Below are 19,216 nucleotides of genomic sequence, written 5' to 3' on the forward strand. Positions count from 1 at the left end.
TTTACTGACACATTTATATTTACGAGATCTAAGCCTAAAAAAAAAGCTCTGTGGATAAAATTGGCTGCGAAAACCTACGTGTTAAACTTATTGAGGTGTTATGCCAATTTGAATTTAAATACGAATTGGTATTTTATAAGAGACGAAAACTGGAGAATGTTGTTCCCTTGGCCTCTCTCTTTGTCTTCATTAATATCTCTTTTCTGGCTCTGTCTCTTGGTCTCTCTTTTCCTTTTATTTTTTTAAACCAGAGCTGCTGTCATTTCTGCTTTTGTTTCTCCATTTTTTTACGCTTAACGGTAATGATCGCCTGCTCCGGCAGCTACCCTCGAAGGAAATAAATCAGTGCCGGCACTTAAAACATAAACTTGTGTATGTTACGGATGAATAAGTTGCATTATTTTAGGTTTTTTTTCTGTCATTATGTTACGTACTCGGTTGAGATGGCTTTTGAGGGAGGCGTCTGGTTCGCTGTGGGGAGTTGGGCGAGTGATGGGGTTTGTAAAATGTGAGGGTTTTCCTTGTGAAGTCTGTCGCCAACGAATTTACTTTGTACTGCACAGTTGTTGAAATTTGATGCTTGCCATCATGCTCGCTGTGAAAGGCCCTTTCAGATCGGTTGCGCAATTACGGTCACATTGTCAGGCCTCTTCCAGCTGTGTGTGTGACCAACTCGGCATCGTGCGGTAACGAGTTTGTGTTTTTTTTCCAACGGTTGTCGAGCCAGTTGTCACGTCCCTCGTGAGCATGATGGTTGTACTGTTTGCGCGAACCTCGCCCATTTCTGCTTCACCGCCAGAGTCCGTTTTTCTCGGTCTCGTTTGATTTGTTTGTGATTTTGAGCTCTCCACCCTGGTTTGTCGCACTGCGCAAATCCCTTGGAGGATGGTTTTTCTTGGAAAGCAATGAGCTCTGATTCCTCTAATTCTTGCTCTCGTCTCCGATTCTTATTTCTCGGTACTGTTTTTGTTTTACCTTGAAACAGTATTTTCTCATGACATTTTGAAGATGTGGGATGACATTGGGGGGAAGCAAACTACACAATAAAATGCCGTAACAATGTTTTTGTTCAAAGCAGCACATGATGGTGAAGTGCCACGTTGAGTCCGCCTGCTCCCCCCCCACCGTTATGTCTCGCTCAGGCACACGGACGTGAAGGTGGTGTCCCCCGCCCTGCGCGCTGTCGGAAACATCGTGACGGGAGATGACGTGCAGACACAGGTAGGTGGGGGGGGGGAGTACGTCCGACTGCGCCGGTGACACAAACCCAACAAAAACCATCCGCTCTGAATATTCATGTCTAGGTAGATTGACCGAGGCCAGAGTTTGTCGACTTGTGGTCGTCGTGCCGTTCATGTGGCCGGCGAATGCTCTTGGGAGTTGCCCGCCAGGAAATGTCTTGCCGGCATGTAGGGAGATGCTGGTTCGGGAGATTGAGATTTTCTTTTTTTCCGTGGATAGAGAGCTGTAGACAAGAAGTAAACATTAGTTATGTTGATTTGAGGCTTTCGTGACTGCAGGAATCCATACTCTTTGGTTCTTTCTTTCTATCCCACCTGAGGACGATCGCTTGTGTGGCGATCGAAACGTCGTGATCTATTATTATTTTTCTACGTGACTTTACCGAAAGAACCAAAGAGATTTGGTTATGTTATGAATAGTGGTTATAATCTCAATTGTATCCAAGTTAACTTGAGAATAAGTTGCTTGAATTTAGTAGTTCCCAACCTGTGTTCTGTGGAGTGGTGATTGCCCGCAAGGCTGTGGGAAACCGAAACTGTTGCAGATGCTTAGATTTTGTTTCGCAAAACTATTCATTTCCTTGCACATTTTCACAACTATATAGATTAGTCCAAAGTACAAGATAATTATATTTATGTTTAATTTTTATTTTCCTGTGCTTCTAGAGTAGCTTTCATTTAAAAAAAAGTTTATTGGTGCGTAGAGGCCCATGAATAGAATCGAGGCGTGACAGGGACGGTCTGAGTCCAGACAGGTAATGACGTGACAGTCCGCCAGTCTGAACAGCTTTTGATGTGACAGTCCGTGAGTCCAGACAGATTATGATGTGACAGTCCGTGAGTCCAGACAGATTATGATGTGACAGTCCGTGAGTCCAGACAGATTATGATGTGACAGTCCGTGAGTCCAGACAGATTATGATGTGACAGTCCTTGAGTCCAGACAGATTATGATGTGACAGTCCGTGAGTCCAGACAGATTATGATGTGACAGTCCGTGAGTCCAGACAGATTATGATGTGACAGTCCGTGAGTCCAGACAGATTATGATGTGACAGTCCGTGAGTCCAGACAGATTATGATGTGACAGTCCGTGAGTCCAGACAGATTATGATGTGACAGTCCGTGAGTCCAGACAGATTATGATGTGACAGTCCGTGAGTCCGGACAGCTTATGATGTGACAGTCCGTGAGTCCAGACAGATTATGAACGGGGCACAAGACGGAGCAGGGGAACGCGGATCCAACATGACGCTTGACTGCTTGAGACAGCGCGCCATGTTATGACGATGCTTCCCTTGTCCTTTGTTCACAAACTGCCCTCTCGTCCCCTCCGTGCACACCCCTCTACCACACCACAGGTGATACTGAACTGCTCGGCGCTGCCCTGTCTGCTGCATCTGCTGAGCAATCCCAAGGAGTCGATCAAAAAGGAGGCCTGCTGGACCATCTCCAATATTACAGCCGGCAGCCGGGCCCAGATACAGGTCTCACAATTCCACTTGCACCTTAAAGCATGACGAGTGAGGGGGCTTACAGCCAGCTGTGGTAACATTTTACTTGGCCTGCGGCTGCATGAGAAGCCCGACCACCTCGAAAACGTGCCCAGAACAATATTTATCTGTCGCTGCACCCATCTTAACTGTGCTATAATCCTAAGCCAAACTATTATAATTGCTAGCCCATGATCTTCTTTGGTGAACTGCTGTAGAGAATGTAGTTTTAAGATCTCAGCTTGCTTGCTACCTTTATTGTTATCGAAATTAACAACGCTTTTGTCTTAACCGAAGGCTAGATTGTGGGACTTGGTCAACCCACTGCCACCGATCAGTACGTGTCAAGCCCCTTGTCAATCCACTGCTGGATGAGCGCCACCATGCCATGGTCATCAGAGCAGATTTTTGCAGAATTCCCTAATGCAACCGTTGTCCTGCTTTAAACATAGAATAATCCGTCAAAAACCTATTACCATTTTCACACTGAAATGTATTTCTTTGCCCAGGCGGTCATCGATGCCAACATCTTCCCGGTGCTGATCGAGATCTTGCAAAAGGCGGAGTTCCGAACGCGCAAAGAAGCAGCCTGGGCCATCACTAACGCCACATCCGGTGGCACCCCTGAGCAGATCCGGTGAGGATGGTACTGCTGTCTAAGCAGATCTAGTAAGAGGGGTGTTGTACTACTGCCTAGTAGCTCTGAAGACGACACTATTGTCCGGCAGATCGTGTGAGGAGGGTACTGCTGTCTGAGTACTACTCTTGAGAGAGATGGTTAAACAAAGTTGCCAACCCTTTTGGCGCACTTTATTTGCTTGAGTTGATTCAAGTGAAGAGAATGAGCTGTGCCCATCATGCGGCTAAGCAGGTAGAATTAATCTCTGATAGATACGTTTTCTCTATCAAGGGAAACTTTCTGAATTGTACTCCAGCCAAGGTTATGCCTGTTGTGAATCAATTGTCACAGTTCGATCATAAATCTATTCTAAAAAAACTACTCTGCAAATGTATTCAATCTGTAGGCTTTCCGTGAACCTAGCCCATACAAACTTTATGATGAGACATTTCCTAATTATTTCCCGGATGGTTCGTTGCATGTAACCTCCATTAGAATTGATACCAGTGATGATTTATTCTATTGATCGAACAAAGACCGCTTCAATATAAACACGCTGACTGTTGTACAAATGAGTTCGTTCATGCAGAGGTGACTAAAAGCATGGGGGGTGCACAAACCACGACTGACAATAGTAAAATAGGATGCTCTGATATCTGGCCCTGTCGCCATGGTGACGAGATGTTATGTAACTACCTCGCCTGGTATGCAGGAGATCGTGGGTTCGATCCCGAGCCTAACACCTGTATATTTTGAGTTTGCATGTCTCTCCCCGTGGTCGCATGGATTTTTCACCGGTTCCGCCGGTTTTTCCCTCCATATTCAGTAACATGCATTTGAGTATTTGACGCTATCATTTGTGATAGCCAGGTTGCTTCTGAAAAAAAGCTACATAGCTCAGTGAAGCCTTACCTGGTATAAAATTAAAACTAATTTAGTTTTAGAAGGACCTTTCCAACACTGCTGCAGAACCCAGTGAAAGGGAATTTGGAAGGAAAGTTCGTGAACGTGCAGTCGAACGATGAACAATCGCGTTTTAAAAGTGACATCGGTGGCAAACGTCCCGAGCCGCTGTTTGGCTTACCTCCTGTCATATAAGCATTGTGCGATGGAGGAGTGGGGGGAAGTAGGTCTCCCAGTACTGACGGTACCGCCTGCCCCCCCCTTCCTCTTTCCCCCCGCAACGACCCGGTTTGCGTGGAGCAGGTTTCTGGTGGAGCAGGGCTGCATCAAGCCGCTGTGCGACCTGCTCACCGTGATGGATGCCAAGATCGTGCAGGTGGCTCTCAACGGCCTGGAAAACATCCTAAAGCTGGGCGAGCAGGAGGCACGGCAGGACAATCTGGGCATCAACCCCTACTGCGCCACAATCGAGGAGGCATACGGTAAGCGGGCGGGTAGTGGCGGGAGAGGTAGCCATGAGGTCCGATTTATCCGGCGGGGTGGGGTAGAGGGGGTGCGGGATTTTTAAAAACGCCGGATAATTGCTACATCAGTATTTAAAATGGCTTATATTTGCTCATTCTTGTATTACATGTTTTAGGTGTTATGTGTTTTAGTTGAAGAAATTGGCATGAATAAGCATACAAATAGTCAAAAATAAATATTCTCCTGTAAATAGTTATTGTATTTACTGTATCATACTTACCATTCCAATCTCGAAAACTGCATGGGTGATGTATTCATGTGCAGTATTTTAATTAAGTTTTATGTAGTGTATAATGTGTAGCTACTTTTTTTTCTCACGGTCGTGGTGCTGATCGCTGGACTGGTTTACAGCCTTTGGGGCGGTTTTACCGGTTTTGTGTGATCAGCCCTGGATCACCGCATAATGTTGGAATCTGGATAATTGATGATCCAACTATAAAAATTACACTTTATTTAATTTACATGTGTGATTGACGTTTAAATTACACGCCCTTCCACGTGATGGGTAATTTGTATCGTTAAATAACGAGATGCTGTTCATTGGCGAATCGTGCCTCCTCTAGTTACTAGAGTAATGTCATATGTTTTAATGCCGTTGCCCATCGCTGATTCTGTCGGGAGGAATGGGGAGCAAAAGTGATTGCAGGTTAGGGGATCCATGGAAATACAGGGAAAGGACTTGAGAACGGCAACTTATTTCACGTGGACGTTTGGGACGACTGAGGCGCAAGCTTTGTTTTGTATGGGCGCGTCGCTCCTGGTACCAAGATGGAAAGCGAGGGGAGGTGAAATGGCAAGTGGGGGAGGAGGGGGAAGACTTGAGGCCATGAAACAGCTTAACCATGTCGACTTGGGCATTGACATTCCGAGCTGTAGCGTTGAGAGCTATAGAGGGCGGTACTTGCACAAAAACCGGTAAGTACGCAAGGGAGCATTGAGTGATGCGTGCGTCAGATGCATTGAGAGACAGAGGGACACGCGGATTGGCGAACACACGAAAGTTAGACGTCACATTGGCTGTTGGGTAAAATTAAGTGGGCTCGCGCAGGGACAAGTCGCCAAAAGGAATGTTGGTCGGTGGTTGAGACTAATGCGAGTGTGCGAGCCAAAGGAGGGAAACGCATCCGAAAGGACGTTCACTACGGCGGTGGAAAGATGAATCCAGCATGTGTACAGGTGCGAGAGATAGATGATTACATCCTAGAACCGTGAGAGATGACAATGGCTTGGGAGAAGCCTTCCTCCAGCAGTGGATTAATCATGGCTGATGATGATGACTTGCCAATGAGCTGTCTAATTGTTTCAAATATGAACGGGAGTAAGCCGCTTTGGTCTGCGGACCATGTCTGCGATTGCGATATCGCTCTCGCAACAACAAGAAAAACAACCAACGGAACAAAATGACTAAACTGAAGTACAATCGCTGGATCCCCCCTTCCCCCATCGCCCAGGCCTGGACAAGATCGAGTTCCTGCAATCGCACGAGAACCAGGAGATTTACCAGAAGGCGTACGACCTGATCGAGCGCTATTTCGGCTCTGAGGAGGAGGACGGGGAGATCGCTCCGCAGGTGGATGAAAACCAGCAGCAGTTCCTCTTCCACCCCCAGCCACAGGCGCCCATGGGCGGCTTCCAGCTCTGAACCGCTTGCCCCCCGCCGGTCCGGTTCGTCCGTCCGTCTGCTCGCCCGTCCACCCCCCCCCCCCACCCAGAAACTCTCCTTCCCTACCCCGTAGTGAGCGAGCGATGGCTGCTGTCATTAAAAGTGGCTTCTTGCCCCACCCTCACAAAACCCCACCCCGTCCCTCAACGTGTGCCATGGATAAGGTAGCGTTGGGATAAAGCGGACGGCGCCGTCAAGGGTTGCGGCGCCGTCTAATAAGAGAGACGACGATGTTTGAGTGCGCGAGAGAGAGAGCGAGAGAGCGAGCGAGGGGTGTTGCTGTGAGCGAGTTCGCGTGGAGCGAGGGGTGTTGCTGTGAGCGAGTTCGCGTGGGTGTTGAGCCGAGACATTTGCCGCGCGACGGGAGAGGATTCGGCGCCCGCGTTTTACGCGATACGGGCCGTTCACGTGCGTGGTGGAGTAGCGGGGGGGGAGAGGAGATCTTTAGCGCTTTAACAACTGCCGCCCCCCCCCCCCGATGGTTGGGCAAGCAAAAACTTTGCTGCCCGTTTGTGCCACCTCCCCTCCTCTGCCGCCCGTGCCCCCATGCGCGCGCAAAGTCTGTGAGCTGATGGTGTTGGGCTATAAGCGGCATTGGCTTTTCCCACATGCTGTGCATAAAGTCCTCTGCTTTAGTTGTGCCTGTAGATGAAACTATAAGCTGGGAGCCTCAGCCGACAGGGAGGAGTGTAAACCCGAGTGTTTCCGCTGTGAAGTCTGACCTTCCCTGATCCCCGTTTATCCCCAATTCCCCCCCCCCCCACCAATGCCATCCCCCCCCCCACTCTTTTTTTTTCTTCTTCCCTTTAAAACCTTACTGCATTGTGCGTGTGTTTTTTGTTGTTGTTGCAAGTAGTGAAAACATTTGCGAGCAGTTGATTAAGCAACAAACAAACTAAACAAGTATCAAGCGAAAGAAAACAAATCAGAACTAATTATAACCACGATATTACTTGAGTGTTTGTCCCCACTGCAATTGTGCTAAAGCGTTCGAGCGCTACGTGTTGTCGACACGGGGCAACGCCCGTGTAGGGATAGGGTGCAGCCTTGTGAACCAAACGGTACTCGCTCACCGTCCCTTAACCTCCCCCGTACTCGCTTCCCCCACACACACGGACACGCGGTGGGGGTCAGTGCATTGCGGCTGAGTTCTCGCTGCCCATCATCCCATGTGAACGATCGCCCAACGTTTCGAAACGCCCGCGGTGTGCCGTAGTTTGCTGTGCCGCCCACCATCGCTCAATCCCCCGGTTCGCCTTCTCACTTGCCCGCGATCCCCACCATCTCCATAACCCAGCGAAAATAATCTCGCAAAATAACCAACTCTCCATGCATGGTGAATGGTTATGTATTTTTCACTCTTGGTGGCTGCATCCATTCCCTTTTGGCCTTTGTGCAGGGATGGGGGAGCGCACCGTGGGTGGGTGGGCTATGCGACCGTGGGTTTGTTTTGCTGTTCCTCCGTTGTTTTTTTGGCTCTTACTTGGTGGTTTTATTTTTTGGCGCGGACCTTTGGGCTGCCTGGCCCCTCCACTGCCCACAAGGGCCGCATCGGAGTGGGCGAGCTGCGACCTACGTGTGACCCCGAAATCATTTCTTCTCAGGAGCCCCATGGCCTCCCAGTCTCGACCAGCTAATAGCCTCTGTCCATTGCTTCATACAGACAGATGTATTTGCACACACGAACACACGCACGCTGTATTTCTATGTTCCTCTCAAATAGTCCATTAGCTTTGAAGGTACTGTTGTTTGGTGGTTCAAACTTCATCCTTACAAATAAAAAAAGCAAACAATGTTCCATGGTTTGCAATTGCACATTTGATGCATTGAGGCCACCCTAAATTGGAGCAGAGGGGGGACTTTGCGCAGGTGGGCGATTCACCGTGCAGTGCTGTGACTGCGTGCATGTTCCTTTCCTTTATTTTCCACTCGTATTTCTTTAAACGGGTGTTGTTTTAACGTAGTCGTAGCAGCAGCTGCAGCCGCCCAATAATTTCTTCACCCGCGCAGCAACTGCCACCCCTGCCCAAGGGAAGAACCACCAGCAGCCCTACTGGCAAATTACCGAAGGGTGTGTGTGGCGTTGGAAACGACGATTGAAAAACATTTGTGCTGTGCGAATTCCCCACGGCACTCCCAGGCACACTTTCGTCGGAGGTGCAGTCACATTGCCCAAGCTGCTGTCAGAAACAGGTCAGGGCTGCCCCCCCACCCCTTGCTCGCACACACAGGGACGACGGTTCCCTCAGCAGCGGGCAGTTCAAAGTGAGGGTGGAGAAAGTGGTCGCTCGTTTTGTGTTTGACAGTGGTGAGTCCGTTGAGAGGACAGCCACTGTTGGCTATCTCACAGAAGTACTATTTTAGTGGACCCCATTTGGGATGAACTACACCAACGACCCTTGAAGAGGATTTGAACTTGTGACTGGCATCCACGCACATTGAGCCACCGGGTTCGATCCCCTCACCCACTTGTATAACAAGTGTGGTTCTATCGATTATTGGCGTCCCTGTCTGCAACCCCAGGCCCCTTTGCGGTCATGGTAGGGCAGCAGGTCCGCAGTGGAGATTAAAATTTTGTGCCGCTCTTGTCGCCCCGTGACATCGACACGGAGCATGTAGGCGGTGCAACTGCACCGGGGCCCTTGGGTCGGAGGGAGGGCCCAGGTTACAAAGTGGGGAGAATATTTGGGCGGAGTGTATGAGGTGGCGGGGTCACATCTTCATTCCTTGCGCCAAGGCACATGGCAACCCGGCTGGTAATGCCAGGCTGTGTTTGCTGATGCCAGGGTAATCGTGCGGCCAATTCAAAACTCGTAGGAAAATTATGTTTCTGAAAGCAAATCAGGCCGTGTGAATGCACCTCTTCCTTAACTCTTGGCTTCAAAAAGCTGTGTCTCCTTTGTGCGTTGTGGTCTTCGACTGCTGTTCACCCACATCGTCATAACCGCATGTTGGTTTTTTTTTAGTTTACTAGTTTTATTCCGCTCCCTCCTTTCCTACCCAATCCGTGTTTTGTTTTCCTCTCGTTCTTCAATACATTAAAAGTGTACATTATATAAATAATTTATAAAACAAATCTGTCTCATTACGTAGGCTTATTTTGCATCTTGTGCAGCCAAATGTATAAAAAAAATATTTGTAAATTTAGAAGGGAGTGGTATTTGAGCTAAGACAAGTGCTGGGGTCTTAAAAATAAAGTAAAAATTATAATTGCGCGGGGATGGAAAATCTCCTCCGCTTATTTATCACCATGGTGTGTTTAAAAAATAATACTCATTGGCTAGTACGTAACCCACAAGCCAATTGGTGCAATTTTAAGGTGTTTGCCATAAGGTGCACACATACATGAGAGGTAAGCGATTTTTAAATTGTCAACTTGGTTTGGCACTACCTCCCGCCCATTAAATCGATTTCTTAAAAATAAAAATGAACGCTCATTAACAAATCTCCTTCCGCGCTGCTCGGAAAGAATCCCCGGTCGTGCCAGTTCAGTTGGGTCTTAGGCGCAAAGGGTTAAACCAACTCAGCACAACCGCCCCCCCCCACCCACGCTTTGTCATTATTTTTGTAAACGTTTGAATTTACGTAGACAAGTGACTAGAGGTTTAAACAAGAGGTAGAATTGTCCACTGATTATCTACACTGGCTTGAGAGCTAATTTTTTTGTGATTGTAGCCTTCAAACAGCACTGCTGAACAAACCAGTTTTGCACTAAGCTATCATTCATCTTGCGTTCATGTAGGAGTTTCAAAGCAGTGAACGCTTGCAGCTTTTAATTATGTTAAAGCAGTAGGTTTTTTTTCTTAATTGCATGAAAACCATACCTGTTCAGCTTCTGCTGAATTTGAAAAATGACAGCGTAGTTTGCTTGGGTAGAACTACAGCCAAAACAACATTACACCATTTCAAGTAATAGTATTTGGATTTTTGGGTTCTTCATAAACCCTCTGCCAAACACAGTGATGTTGGCGTTTAATTCGATCATGCATCCAACACTGCTCTAACAGTGGTTGGATGGTGACTTTTATATTTGTCAAGCCCATCGTGTCTGGGCACATGAATTGCCAATCAGGCTGTACATTTTTCAATTATTCAGCCTTCTGCATCGCGTCTGGATTCGGAATTGCACGCTCGCTGTCTCTACATTGGGTCTATCTACCTCTTTTCAAATGCTCTCAAACTGTGACCTAAACTGTTTTGCTCTTTGCTTTGAAGACATAAAGCTATGAAACTAGTAAACAAAAATAGCATTGATATAATTCTAAAACAAGTGGGGGGAAAAAATATTAGAAAATGTTTAAAAAGTGACATTTAGCAGAAGCTGTTAAGGTTGTATTATTCTTGTGATGCTCTGATTGGGTTTAAGCTTCAAACTTGTGCTGATTTTGTGTAGGCATTTGATTTCTTTTGCCCCTTTTTCCTTTGTGTTTATTTTTTAGTCCCTTTATTTCCGGCGTAGATATACTCGCCGATGGGTCTTACCTTCAAGAAAAATGCATAATAAGAAAATTGTATGTAAAAAAAAAGGGAATAAGAAAGGTTTAAATAAAAGTTAGTTTTAAGCCCTGGTAGAAATGTAGTCTGCCTGTGCAGACGCAACAGCACCCCGCGACCCGCAGAATCACAACCCAACCAAGGAATCGACCCGCAAGAGACACTTTCGCGCAAATTTTACAAAATAATAATTATCAAGGACCAACCCAAACCCAATCCCAAGCTGTCGTTTATACAACCCTTCCCCCCTTCTCTCACCGAAGCCGGCCACCTTGGTGGAAATTGAGCGGTGGGCTGGGCAGGTTCCTTGTTGGATGACGGGTTCTGCGCGCCGTGTGGGAGGAGGCAGCAGCAAGTGTTTGTTGTGTCGGTAATTAATTATTGCGGTTCGCATTATTAGTACTCTGGGCCGCGGCTTTGTTGGGATGGACACACGCAGGACTCTGTGACGGGTCGCCAGCTTGAGTGTTTTGAGCTCGGCAGAACGGTTTGGCAACAACCTAAAAAAAGAATTTACCACATTTTTATTTTTTTAAGATGTGTACGACAACGATCGGGTAAAAAAAAACAGCGAGGCGTTAACATGCTAACTGCTAAATCTGTTGCGGGCGTGTTTACGTTTGCCCGTGAAAGGCCCGGAATAAAGCACGCTGTTCAACCAAATTGTCTCATGGTCACCTTCCCCCTCCCTGCCCTAACCCCACCGCGCTGTTTCTCTCGGCCACCGAAATCGGCGCCAGACCCCCCCAACACCCCCCCCCCTCCCGGCTGCGGTTGACGGGTCAAGGAGGCAGACGCGGTGGGGGGGGTGGGGATGGGGGGCGGCCGCTGCCCAGTTGGCACGCACGCAGCGGCGGGGGCAGAATTGGGAGGGCCCGCTATTGACGTCCCAATGGCCCCAGGGGCCACGGCGTCTCCGCCAAGTCCTCGACGCTTACCCCACGTCACTCGCTTTGCGTGCCCACTTATGGGTGTTGCTCTTGTTCCGGCAGCCGTGGGGGGGCGGGGGTGTAATTTTTGTTGTTGTTCCCGCCCCCCCCCTCGCCAGGATTTTGTTGATCTGCGGCTAGCGACACGATCGTCGAGGTCCTTGAGCGTGTGTGGGCCCCAGCAAACCCCATCCCCCAACTTTATTAAGTCGTTAAGTGTAACTCGTTATAAGGAATCTCAAAATGTTAATGTGAATATTTGTAAGGCCACCTTGCCAGGAAGGATTTCACGACCGAGGGGGGTTCAAAATTTAACTTGTTAACTGGATAAATGAACTTTTTGTTAATTAATGCTGGCAGAAATTAGTCGATGCAAAAATATATATTTTTGCATTCAAAGCGTATTGAAGAGAACAAATACCGTCTATACTGCAATTTTATAAATGGTTCTCATGTTTTGTTAGCGTACTTTTTGCTCATGCTGATGAATTGGCAAAAGTTTCAGATTATAAAACACCAAGTCCTTAAACTATTTACATCTATGACCATGCCATTGCTGTAATTGCCACTACAAATATTTTTTTTTGTCTTTATTTGATCTCTTTGCATAAATGTAAGCCAGTACAAATATAATTTTTCAGGAATCACATAAAAGTGGCACATGAATAATTGGAACGCGGTATTTTAGTTTTCGACTTGATTTATGTTGTGTAAATATTTGTAGTATTTATATCGTTAAATATTCAATTTGCATTTTATTTTCATATCCTCAAAAGAATAATGAGACATGAACTTAAAAATTGTCATTGATTAGCCTATAGCGTTGTTAAATTGTATTTGCCGAATCCAGTAGAAAGGGGTAGGTGAATTGAGTCCCCTTTTTTCGATGGATAGGAAAAAAGTTTGCTCGATTCCGGAGAATGGGTCTCCTGGCAAGGTGATGCATGCACGCACACGCACACACTTTGTCCCTTGGTACCGTTTTTCCTGGGACGCGCGCACACGCACACATCACACGCGCACACATACAGTCGCATGCCGACTGGACGGCCCCCGTTCAAGAGGCTTTTGGTGGAAAATTGAGAATGCCCAATTTAAAAAGAATAAGCTTATTATCTTAAGTTCTTTCCCAGTTAGCGGCGGCTGCCGGTGCCGTTCCCCTTCCAAATTTGCGGCCCGTTCCGCGCGTTTAAATATAATAACATTTCTTTGACATAAAACTGTCGTGTGGCACATTACAATCTATCTGCAGACTGCTGCTGCTTTTTTAATTTCCGGAACAAATCCTGTTTATGGAAAAAGTAATAGGAACATTGCTTTGGCCTGTACGCGACAGTTCTCGCAGTATTTATTTTTATAATCTTGTTTACATTTTTTGGCGCTGCGATCTTGGCAGAGTAGCCGTGAGCCGCCACAACCGGCGGACAAGGCAATTTGCTGCCACTCCTGCAGTCTCGAGACTCGGGAACGGCAGAAATAAATGAGGGGGCGGCATGAATGGGGCGGTCGCTTCTCAACTTCCCGCGAAAGCCAGCGTTTGAACGGAGGGTACCAAACGGAGAACAACCACGCGACTTGTGCTGACGTTCCGTGTGTGTGCGAGTGAGAGAGAGTGAATGCTCGACTGACTTGATTGATTGGCTGTGGCTTTGCAGACTTAAAAAAGGAAAAAAAAACTATCTATTACCCCTTCCCACCCCTTAAGCCGAGAATGACCACAGGCGTCAACAGTATCGGTGTGGCATTACGCACGTGTTTCAGTACTTTAATGCAGGAAGTTACTGACAAGCGTCAGTTCATTGTTTGTCTCTCCTAGGATAAAAGCTGTGGAAAGCTTTCGTCGGAGGGAAAAGTGGCCCATGTTGCTGTCCCTCATTTTTTTGTTTGGCTCTGCGTTTCCTGGCGCACAGGGCCATGCTAGGGGGGTGGGGGGTAGTCTGGCTTCATCTTTGCGTTTATTTGCCGTGGTCAAATTGTGCTGCGCTTTTTGGCGTCGCAATACAATAACAAAGAACTGCATTCACGCACACACTTGCGTGTTTGGCCAGGATGCGCAAGTTTCCACGGGCCTTCGTGATTTTGTTTTGTCGATAACATCGAGAAGATACATATATACTATACACATATATATTGGAGTTGCGCACGCTGTCGGTTATCGGAAACCCAACGTTGAGAGCAAAGAGCGTGATCTGCATTGCAACTTGGGAGTCGCGGTGCAAATTGAAGTTGCAATGCAGGTTGCGCAGTTAGGAGTGACAGGTTCCGACACCATTTATTGTGACACCTTAAGCGAGCATTGTTGACTTGTTGAGCTTGAAATGTTAGCATATTCTCGCTTCACAAATGACTACGGAATCGTTGCAATATCACGGCAAGAGAGTATGCACTGTGCATGTGAACCAGCCTACGTGGTGGTGTCTCGTCCGCATCTTCCGTTCACGTGGCGTGTCTTTCCGTCTCATTCGCGTCACATGTTTTGTACGAACACAATGTCCACAAGCACGGCAATATTTGCCTGCTGGTGGTGGTGAATTCCACTTGGACGTTGAGATCTGTATTATTTTGGGTCTTTCGGTAAAGTCACTGGGATAGCTTCAAAGAAAATAACAAAAAACGACGTTTCGATTGCTACACAAGCGGTCGTCATCTGCTTGATGTTGACGACTGTGTGTACCCTCGCCACCTGCAGGGTTTCCTTTGATGTTTCTTTTTCGTTGTAATCAGAAAAAAAAGTTTCGATTTTCCTTTCCACGTCTGTACGCGTGAGAGTGGTTGAGCCATGGTTGTTAGCCAAACATATCCTCGATAACTGCATCGATCAATCGGGTCGAGCCATTGCCCCTCCCCCCCCCCCCAGAGGTCCTAGACTTCTCCACTCGACGTGATTGTTTTCTCTCTGCTGGTGCGGACACCCAAAACAAAGACGAGCGACGTAATAACTGGAACTGGCGAGCTGAACTGGGGGCACGGTTTGCACGGATGGAAGTTGCCACTGCACACGTCCGTTGTAGCTTCTTGAGGCGAATTCCGGCCTGGTCCGTGCCTGGGTTTCTTGTTTTGCCGTGCAGCTGCCGTGGGTAAATGTTGATGTCTCTCCAACATCATCATCATCTCTGCTCTCTCCCGTTTCTCATTGAGGCTGTTGAAGGGTTCATTGTGGCCGGTGACATTGTTAGGTAAGCCCACAGTGTGTCTCGTCTTTTCCACCCAAGGTAAAAAAAAATTTCGACTTTTCAAATGTGATAAATGTGTGTTTTGCACACGTTAGAGGTGACTTAACTGGCATTCAGTGACTGCTATTGGCTATTGTACAAACAGCTTAATTTTTTTTGGATATTTTTTTTTTCCTCACCACACGGCCCTTATAAAAAGGCACGCGCACCTCCTTCGAACGTGCGGCAAAACAAGTTCTATCAACAGGCAATAATCGGACCTCTTAACCAATTCTCTGAAATACCCTAATTTATTCAATGTGTGATTCTAGGTTAAGCAGATTTGGGCACTTAATACCTGCGCGTGCCTCAACCGCAAGGGGTGCAGTGTTGTCATGATAAACAATAGCACCGATAGGGCATTTGAGATGCACGCTTTTTTTGTAATATTGGATTTCTAAGCGGGGAAAAAATTTCCTTCCCTTGTCCATTGTAAACCAGCAAACAAAACAAACAGGGTAATTGAAAACAATACCGCAAACGGGGCTTGGGTGGAAAAAAGTCGGTGTTCATCGATTTGACGTCGTGAAATTTAGAAGTTATTTTGTTTCTACTACAGAAAAAACAACCGATTTAATTTCTTCATAATCACTATTCTCTAATTGTGTCCAACTCAAAGGAGGCCTTTGTCAATTAACGTGAAACTTATATATATTCTTATTTGTTATACATTGAATTATATTTTCATTTTCTAATTGTGCAATGTGGCTAAAGAAAATTCCGATTTTGGCGAAAAAAGCGGATTCTACTAAATCTACAAGTCTCTTGGATCACTCGAGAATGCGCACAATTCACACTTGGGTGCAGATGTAGATTTCAAAAGGAAAGCGGCAATTGTGCTTCAAACTATTGAAAAAGTGCTATTTTAATAACTTAAAATAATAATACAGGAAAAAAAAAACTAACAGCTGTATGCAAATTCGTTCCGGCTGTTGATGGCCGAATTGAAACAACATGAAGTGGGGCAGCTTTAACTGGCTTGAGGTTGCCGCGGGGAATATTTAAACTCGGAATACGCTCTCGAACCAAACTTTGCTGTATTGAAATTAATAAATAAGTCAAGGAACGTCAAAAGCGGCGAGTGCCCCCCCCCCCCCCCCCGGGTCCGACACCGGAGCGTGAGTCTGGCATGCGGCCGGTCCTCTCCCTCCCCTTGGCCCCCCCCCAATCCCTTCTTCTCGACATGCCCCCCCCCATCCCCGTTTACACTCAGCAGCAACGTGCCATGGATCATGCGCTATTATAAATGTTTTTGCCTCCGCAGGTACAAACCTCACTTTTCTGTGCAATACAATGTTTCCTCTTCCCCTCGGCTTCACGACGTTGGCTTTTTTTTTACGCCTTTTTACCGTAACCTCAGAGTAGCGTGTTGTCGCTCAAAACTTTTTGTTCCTTTATTTTTATTTCATTTTTTTTTCCTTTTTTATCCGTAGGATCTGTTTACTGGTTTTTCCTAAATCGGCTTTTTAAAAAAAAGTGTTACATTGCAGATGGCATGTCGGCAGATATATTTTTCTTGGGTGTCGACTAAAAGCGTGCGCGATTTCTTTTCCTTTACGGATGATGATACTGTATTTGGGGCACACGCCAAGGCTTAAGTTAATTTTCGTCGTGTGGCTATATTATGCGATGTTTCTGTGACAACCACGCGTTTGCAATACGAGAGAAAATTTAAACTTAAACAGCCAGGAGTGTTCAGCTCTGCCGCAAAGGCTGGCTTTCTTCCAATAAAGCTTATCTACTTTATTTGGTTTATATTTTTAAAACAGCACTTCATTTTGTACCTACAAAACTTGAACGATCTCTACCATTTTGTATGCTGCGTATGGCCGCCGGCTGGGGCAGAGATTTGACAGACTGAAGACGTTTGCATTGACTTTTAAGGAGTGGTCTGGAGAGAGGTGTGAGTGAGTTGACATACGTAAATATTGAAAAATATAAAGTACACGAACACGACTCGCAGACATACACAACTACAAAAAATTTCATTTTGTTTCTTGTATTATGGTTTTTCCTGTTTAACATGTAAAATTGTAACCATTTAAAAGCGATAATAAAAGTCTTCAGTTACAAACACATTTTGCTCTGGTCTTTTGTTTCCAATGTTGATCTATTCAAAGTGTCATTAGCCGTGTCATTTAAATTGACACTTTGTGTTGTGTCATGAGACCTTTTTTCCAGGCTCAGCGTGAAAAATAAGAAGAGGTTTTACCCTTCATGGCAATAAAACTGATGATACATTTTTCAAACGCCAAATAGATAAATTTCGCAAGGAATCAAGTCTGCATTAACCACACGTGCTTGTGAACATGGAAACAAACACGCGCTGACAATTTTGTATCATTGAAATTGTCATTAGCCGTGTCCTTAAATTGACACTTTTCATTAAATTGACACTTTTATTATTGAAATCGACGGGGTCTGCTGGTGTAGAGACACTGCCGTGGTGTGATGGTGAGCACGATGAAATTTCAATCCATGGGGACTGCCGACTTCCATGACATCTCGTGCAGCAGTTGTGGCAATGGGGACGAGTTTCTTAAATCCTCCCACCTCTGTCCGCCCCGCAGCATCAAGTGGGTACCGCCGCTTAGTCTGATCGGCAGGCAGGTCACCTGTGTTGGGGTCAAAGTGTGGATACTTCCAGCATATCCAAGATATGCTGGCCAATATGGAAGTAGGCCAAATGCCCTCTCTTAGAGGGGCTGTCCAGAGCTCCCTCGAGCGGAGAGAGGCCCCTTCTGTCAGCAGTGGCGTGAGCAGGCAATTGCAGAGCTGCACCTTTACCTGCATCCACATTTTGCTCCCATGTCCGAGTAGGGGCGCCACGGTGGCAAGATGTTATCTCCCTCGCCTGATATGCAGGAGGTCGTGGGTTTGATCCCGACCCTGAAGCCTGCTGTATATTTAGAGTTTCCATGTTCTCCCCGTGGTCGCGTGGATTTTTCTCCGGGTCCTCCGGTATTTCCCTCCAAAATTTAGAATCAACATCACGCGTTTAGAGTATTTTTCTGCTATAAATTTCCACGTGAAAAGCCACTTGGGTGAGCTATCTTTGGCGATAGCCCGGTCGCTCTGAAAAAGAGCCGTATAGCTCAGTGGCGCCTTGCCTGGTAAATATTTTTTCTTTAGAAATCTGCATTTCAAGCATCAGCTTTAAGCCCAAGTCGTTTATCGCCTGACTTCGCGGGATGGTTAAGCACAGAGCGAAAGGGATTTTGCTTAATTTTATTTTACTTCAACCCGTGTCATCCTCGATGCGAGTGCCTTGAAAGTTGTGCCTTCAAAAAAATCCCGTTACGTTTTTACCAAAAATAGCCGGTGGGTGTCTTTTTTTCTCGTCTCCCACGCTTCTCGAACGGCTCCCCGAGGTTTCTGCGACCCACCCAGTCCCAGTGTCTGTGGCCACTCCGCTCGCGTGGCGCTCTCGTTTTACCCAATTGCCACCTCGCGGCGATTCGAGCACGGAATGTTCACCCCAGGTTTTTCGCGGTTGCTCCTGGGCGTAGCTCTGGTGTGGTTTCTCAGAGGGTTTTTTTCCCCCGGGTGTCATTCGGCACAACATCCTGACGTTTCACTCCGCGTGACGCAACGTCAAAACACGTCGGGAGGGCTGCGAATTGCAATCCGTACCGGCGCGAGGTATTTAGTTTCGTCGTCCCAACTGTGTGAATCGGCGTTGAGGTTTCCCCATTCTCTAACGAGGATCATCCATGTACAAGGAGGGGATCGGGTGCCTCGCAGGTCACAGGTCGGAGCGCTGAGATGGCACCGCCGAGAGGCTGGGCTCGAACCGCCTGTGGGTCAATCCGGGTTCTCGTGTGCAGTGAGGTTATGGTCCCAGGCTGGTCACCGTTGACTTGCAGGGACACCAACACACTCGCCTAGAGACCCATAGACTCACATAGGCTGAGTTGTGATTAAACGGGGTTCTCAAGTGTCGTGAGTTGATGGTCTCAGCCCGGTTCCCAATTACTACACACACACAAACATCCATCACATGCAATTTGTTTGTGCCCCGAGTGTGGCTATAATCCCAGCTTCTGGGAATTTCAAAATACCCGTTTGAACTTTGCGCAACAAACATCTCAGGCACAGCAGGTGGGACATTGTGTGACCAGAGATGATACTAGTAAC

The 19,216-nt window shown here is 46.9% G+C and overlaps 1 protein-coding gene across 3 annotated transcripts in view; it reads left to right on the plus strand.

The window, feature by feature from the left end:
* KPNA5 (karyopherin subunit alpha 5) overlaps window positions 1–17,153 on the plus strand; it is a 39,153-nt gene extending 22,000 nt beyond the window's left edge. For 2 of the 3 annotated variants that reach the window (XM_078880424.1, XM_078880426.1), the window contains exons 10-14: window positions 1,143–1,221; window positions 2,603–2,728; window positions 3,244–3,371; window positions 4,557–4,738; window positions 6,233–17,153. In XM_078880424.1, coding sequence (XP_078736550.1) covers window positions 1,143–1,221; window positions 2,603–2,728; window positions 3,244–3,371; window positions 4,557–4,738; window positions 6,233–6,423 — 706 coding nt within the window. In that variant the 3' untranslated portion in view covers window positions 6,424–17,153. The remainder of the gene's footprint in view (window positions 1–1,142; window positions 1,222–2,602; window positions 2,729–3,243; window positions 3,372–4,556; window positions 4,739–6,232) is intronic. The other variant, XM_078880425.1, reaches the window with a different exon arrangement.
* Window positions 17,154–19,216: the final 2,063 nt, after the last annotated feature.

The sequence above is a fragment of the Lampetra fluviatilis genome, chromosome 57 (genome assembly GCF_964198595.1).
Source record: "Lampetra fluviatilis chromosome 57, kcLamFluv1.1, whole genome shotgun sequence".
NCBI classification, from domain to species: Eukaryota; Metazoa; Chordata; class Hyperoartia; order Petromyzontiformes; family Petromyzontidae; genus Lampetra; species Lampetra fluviatilis.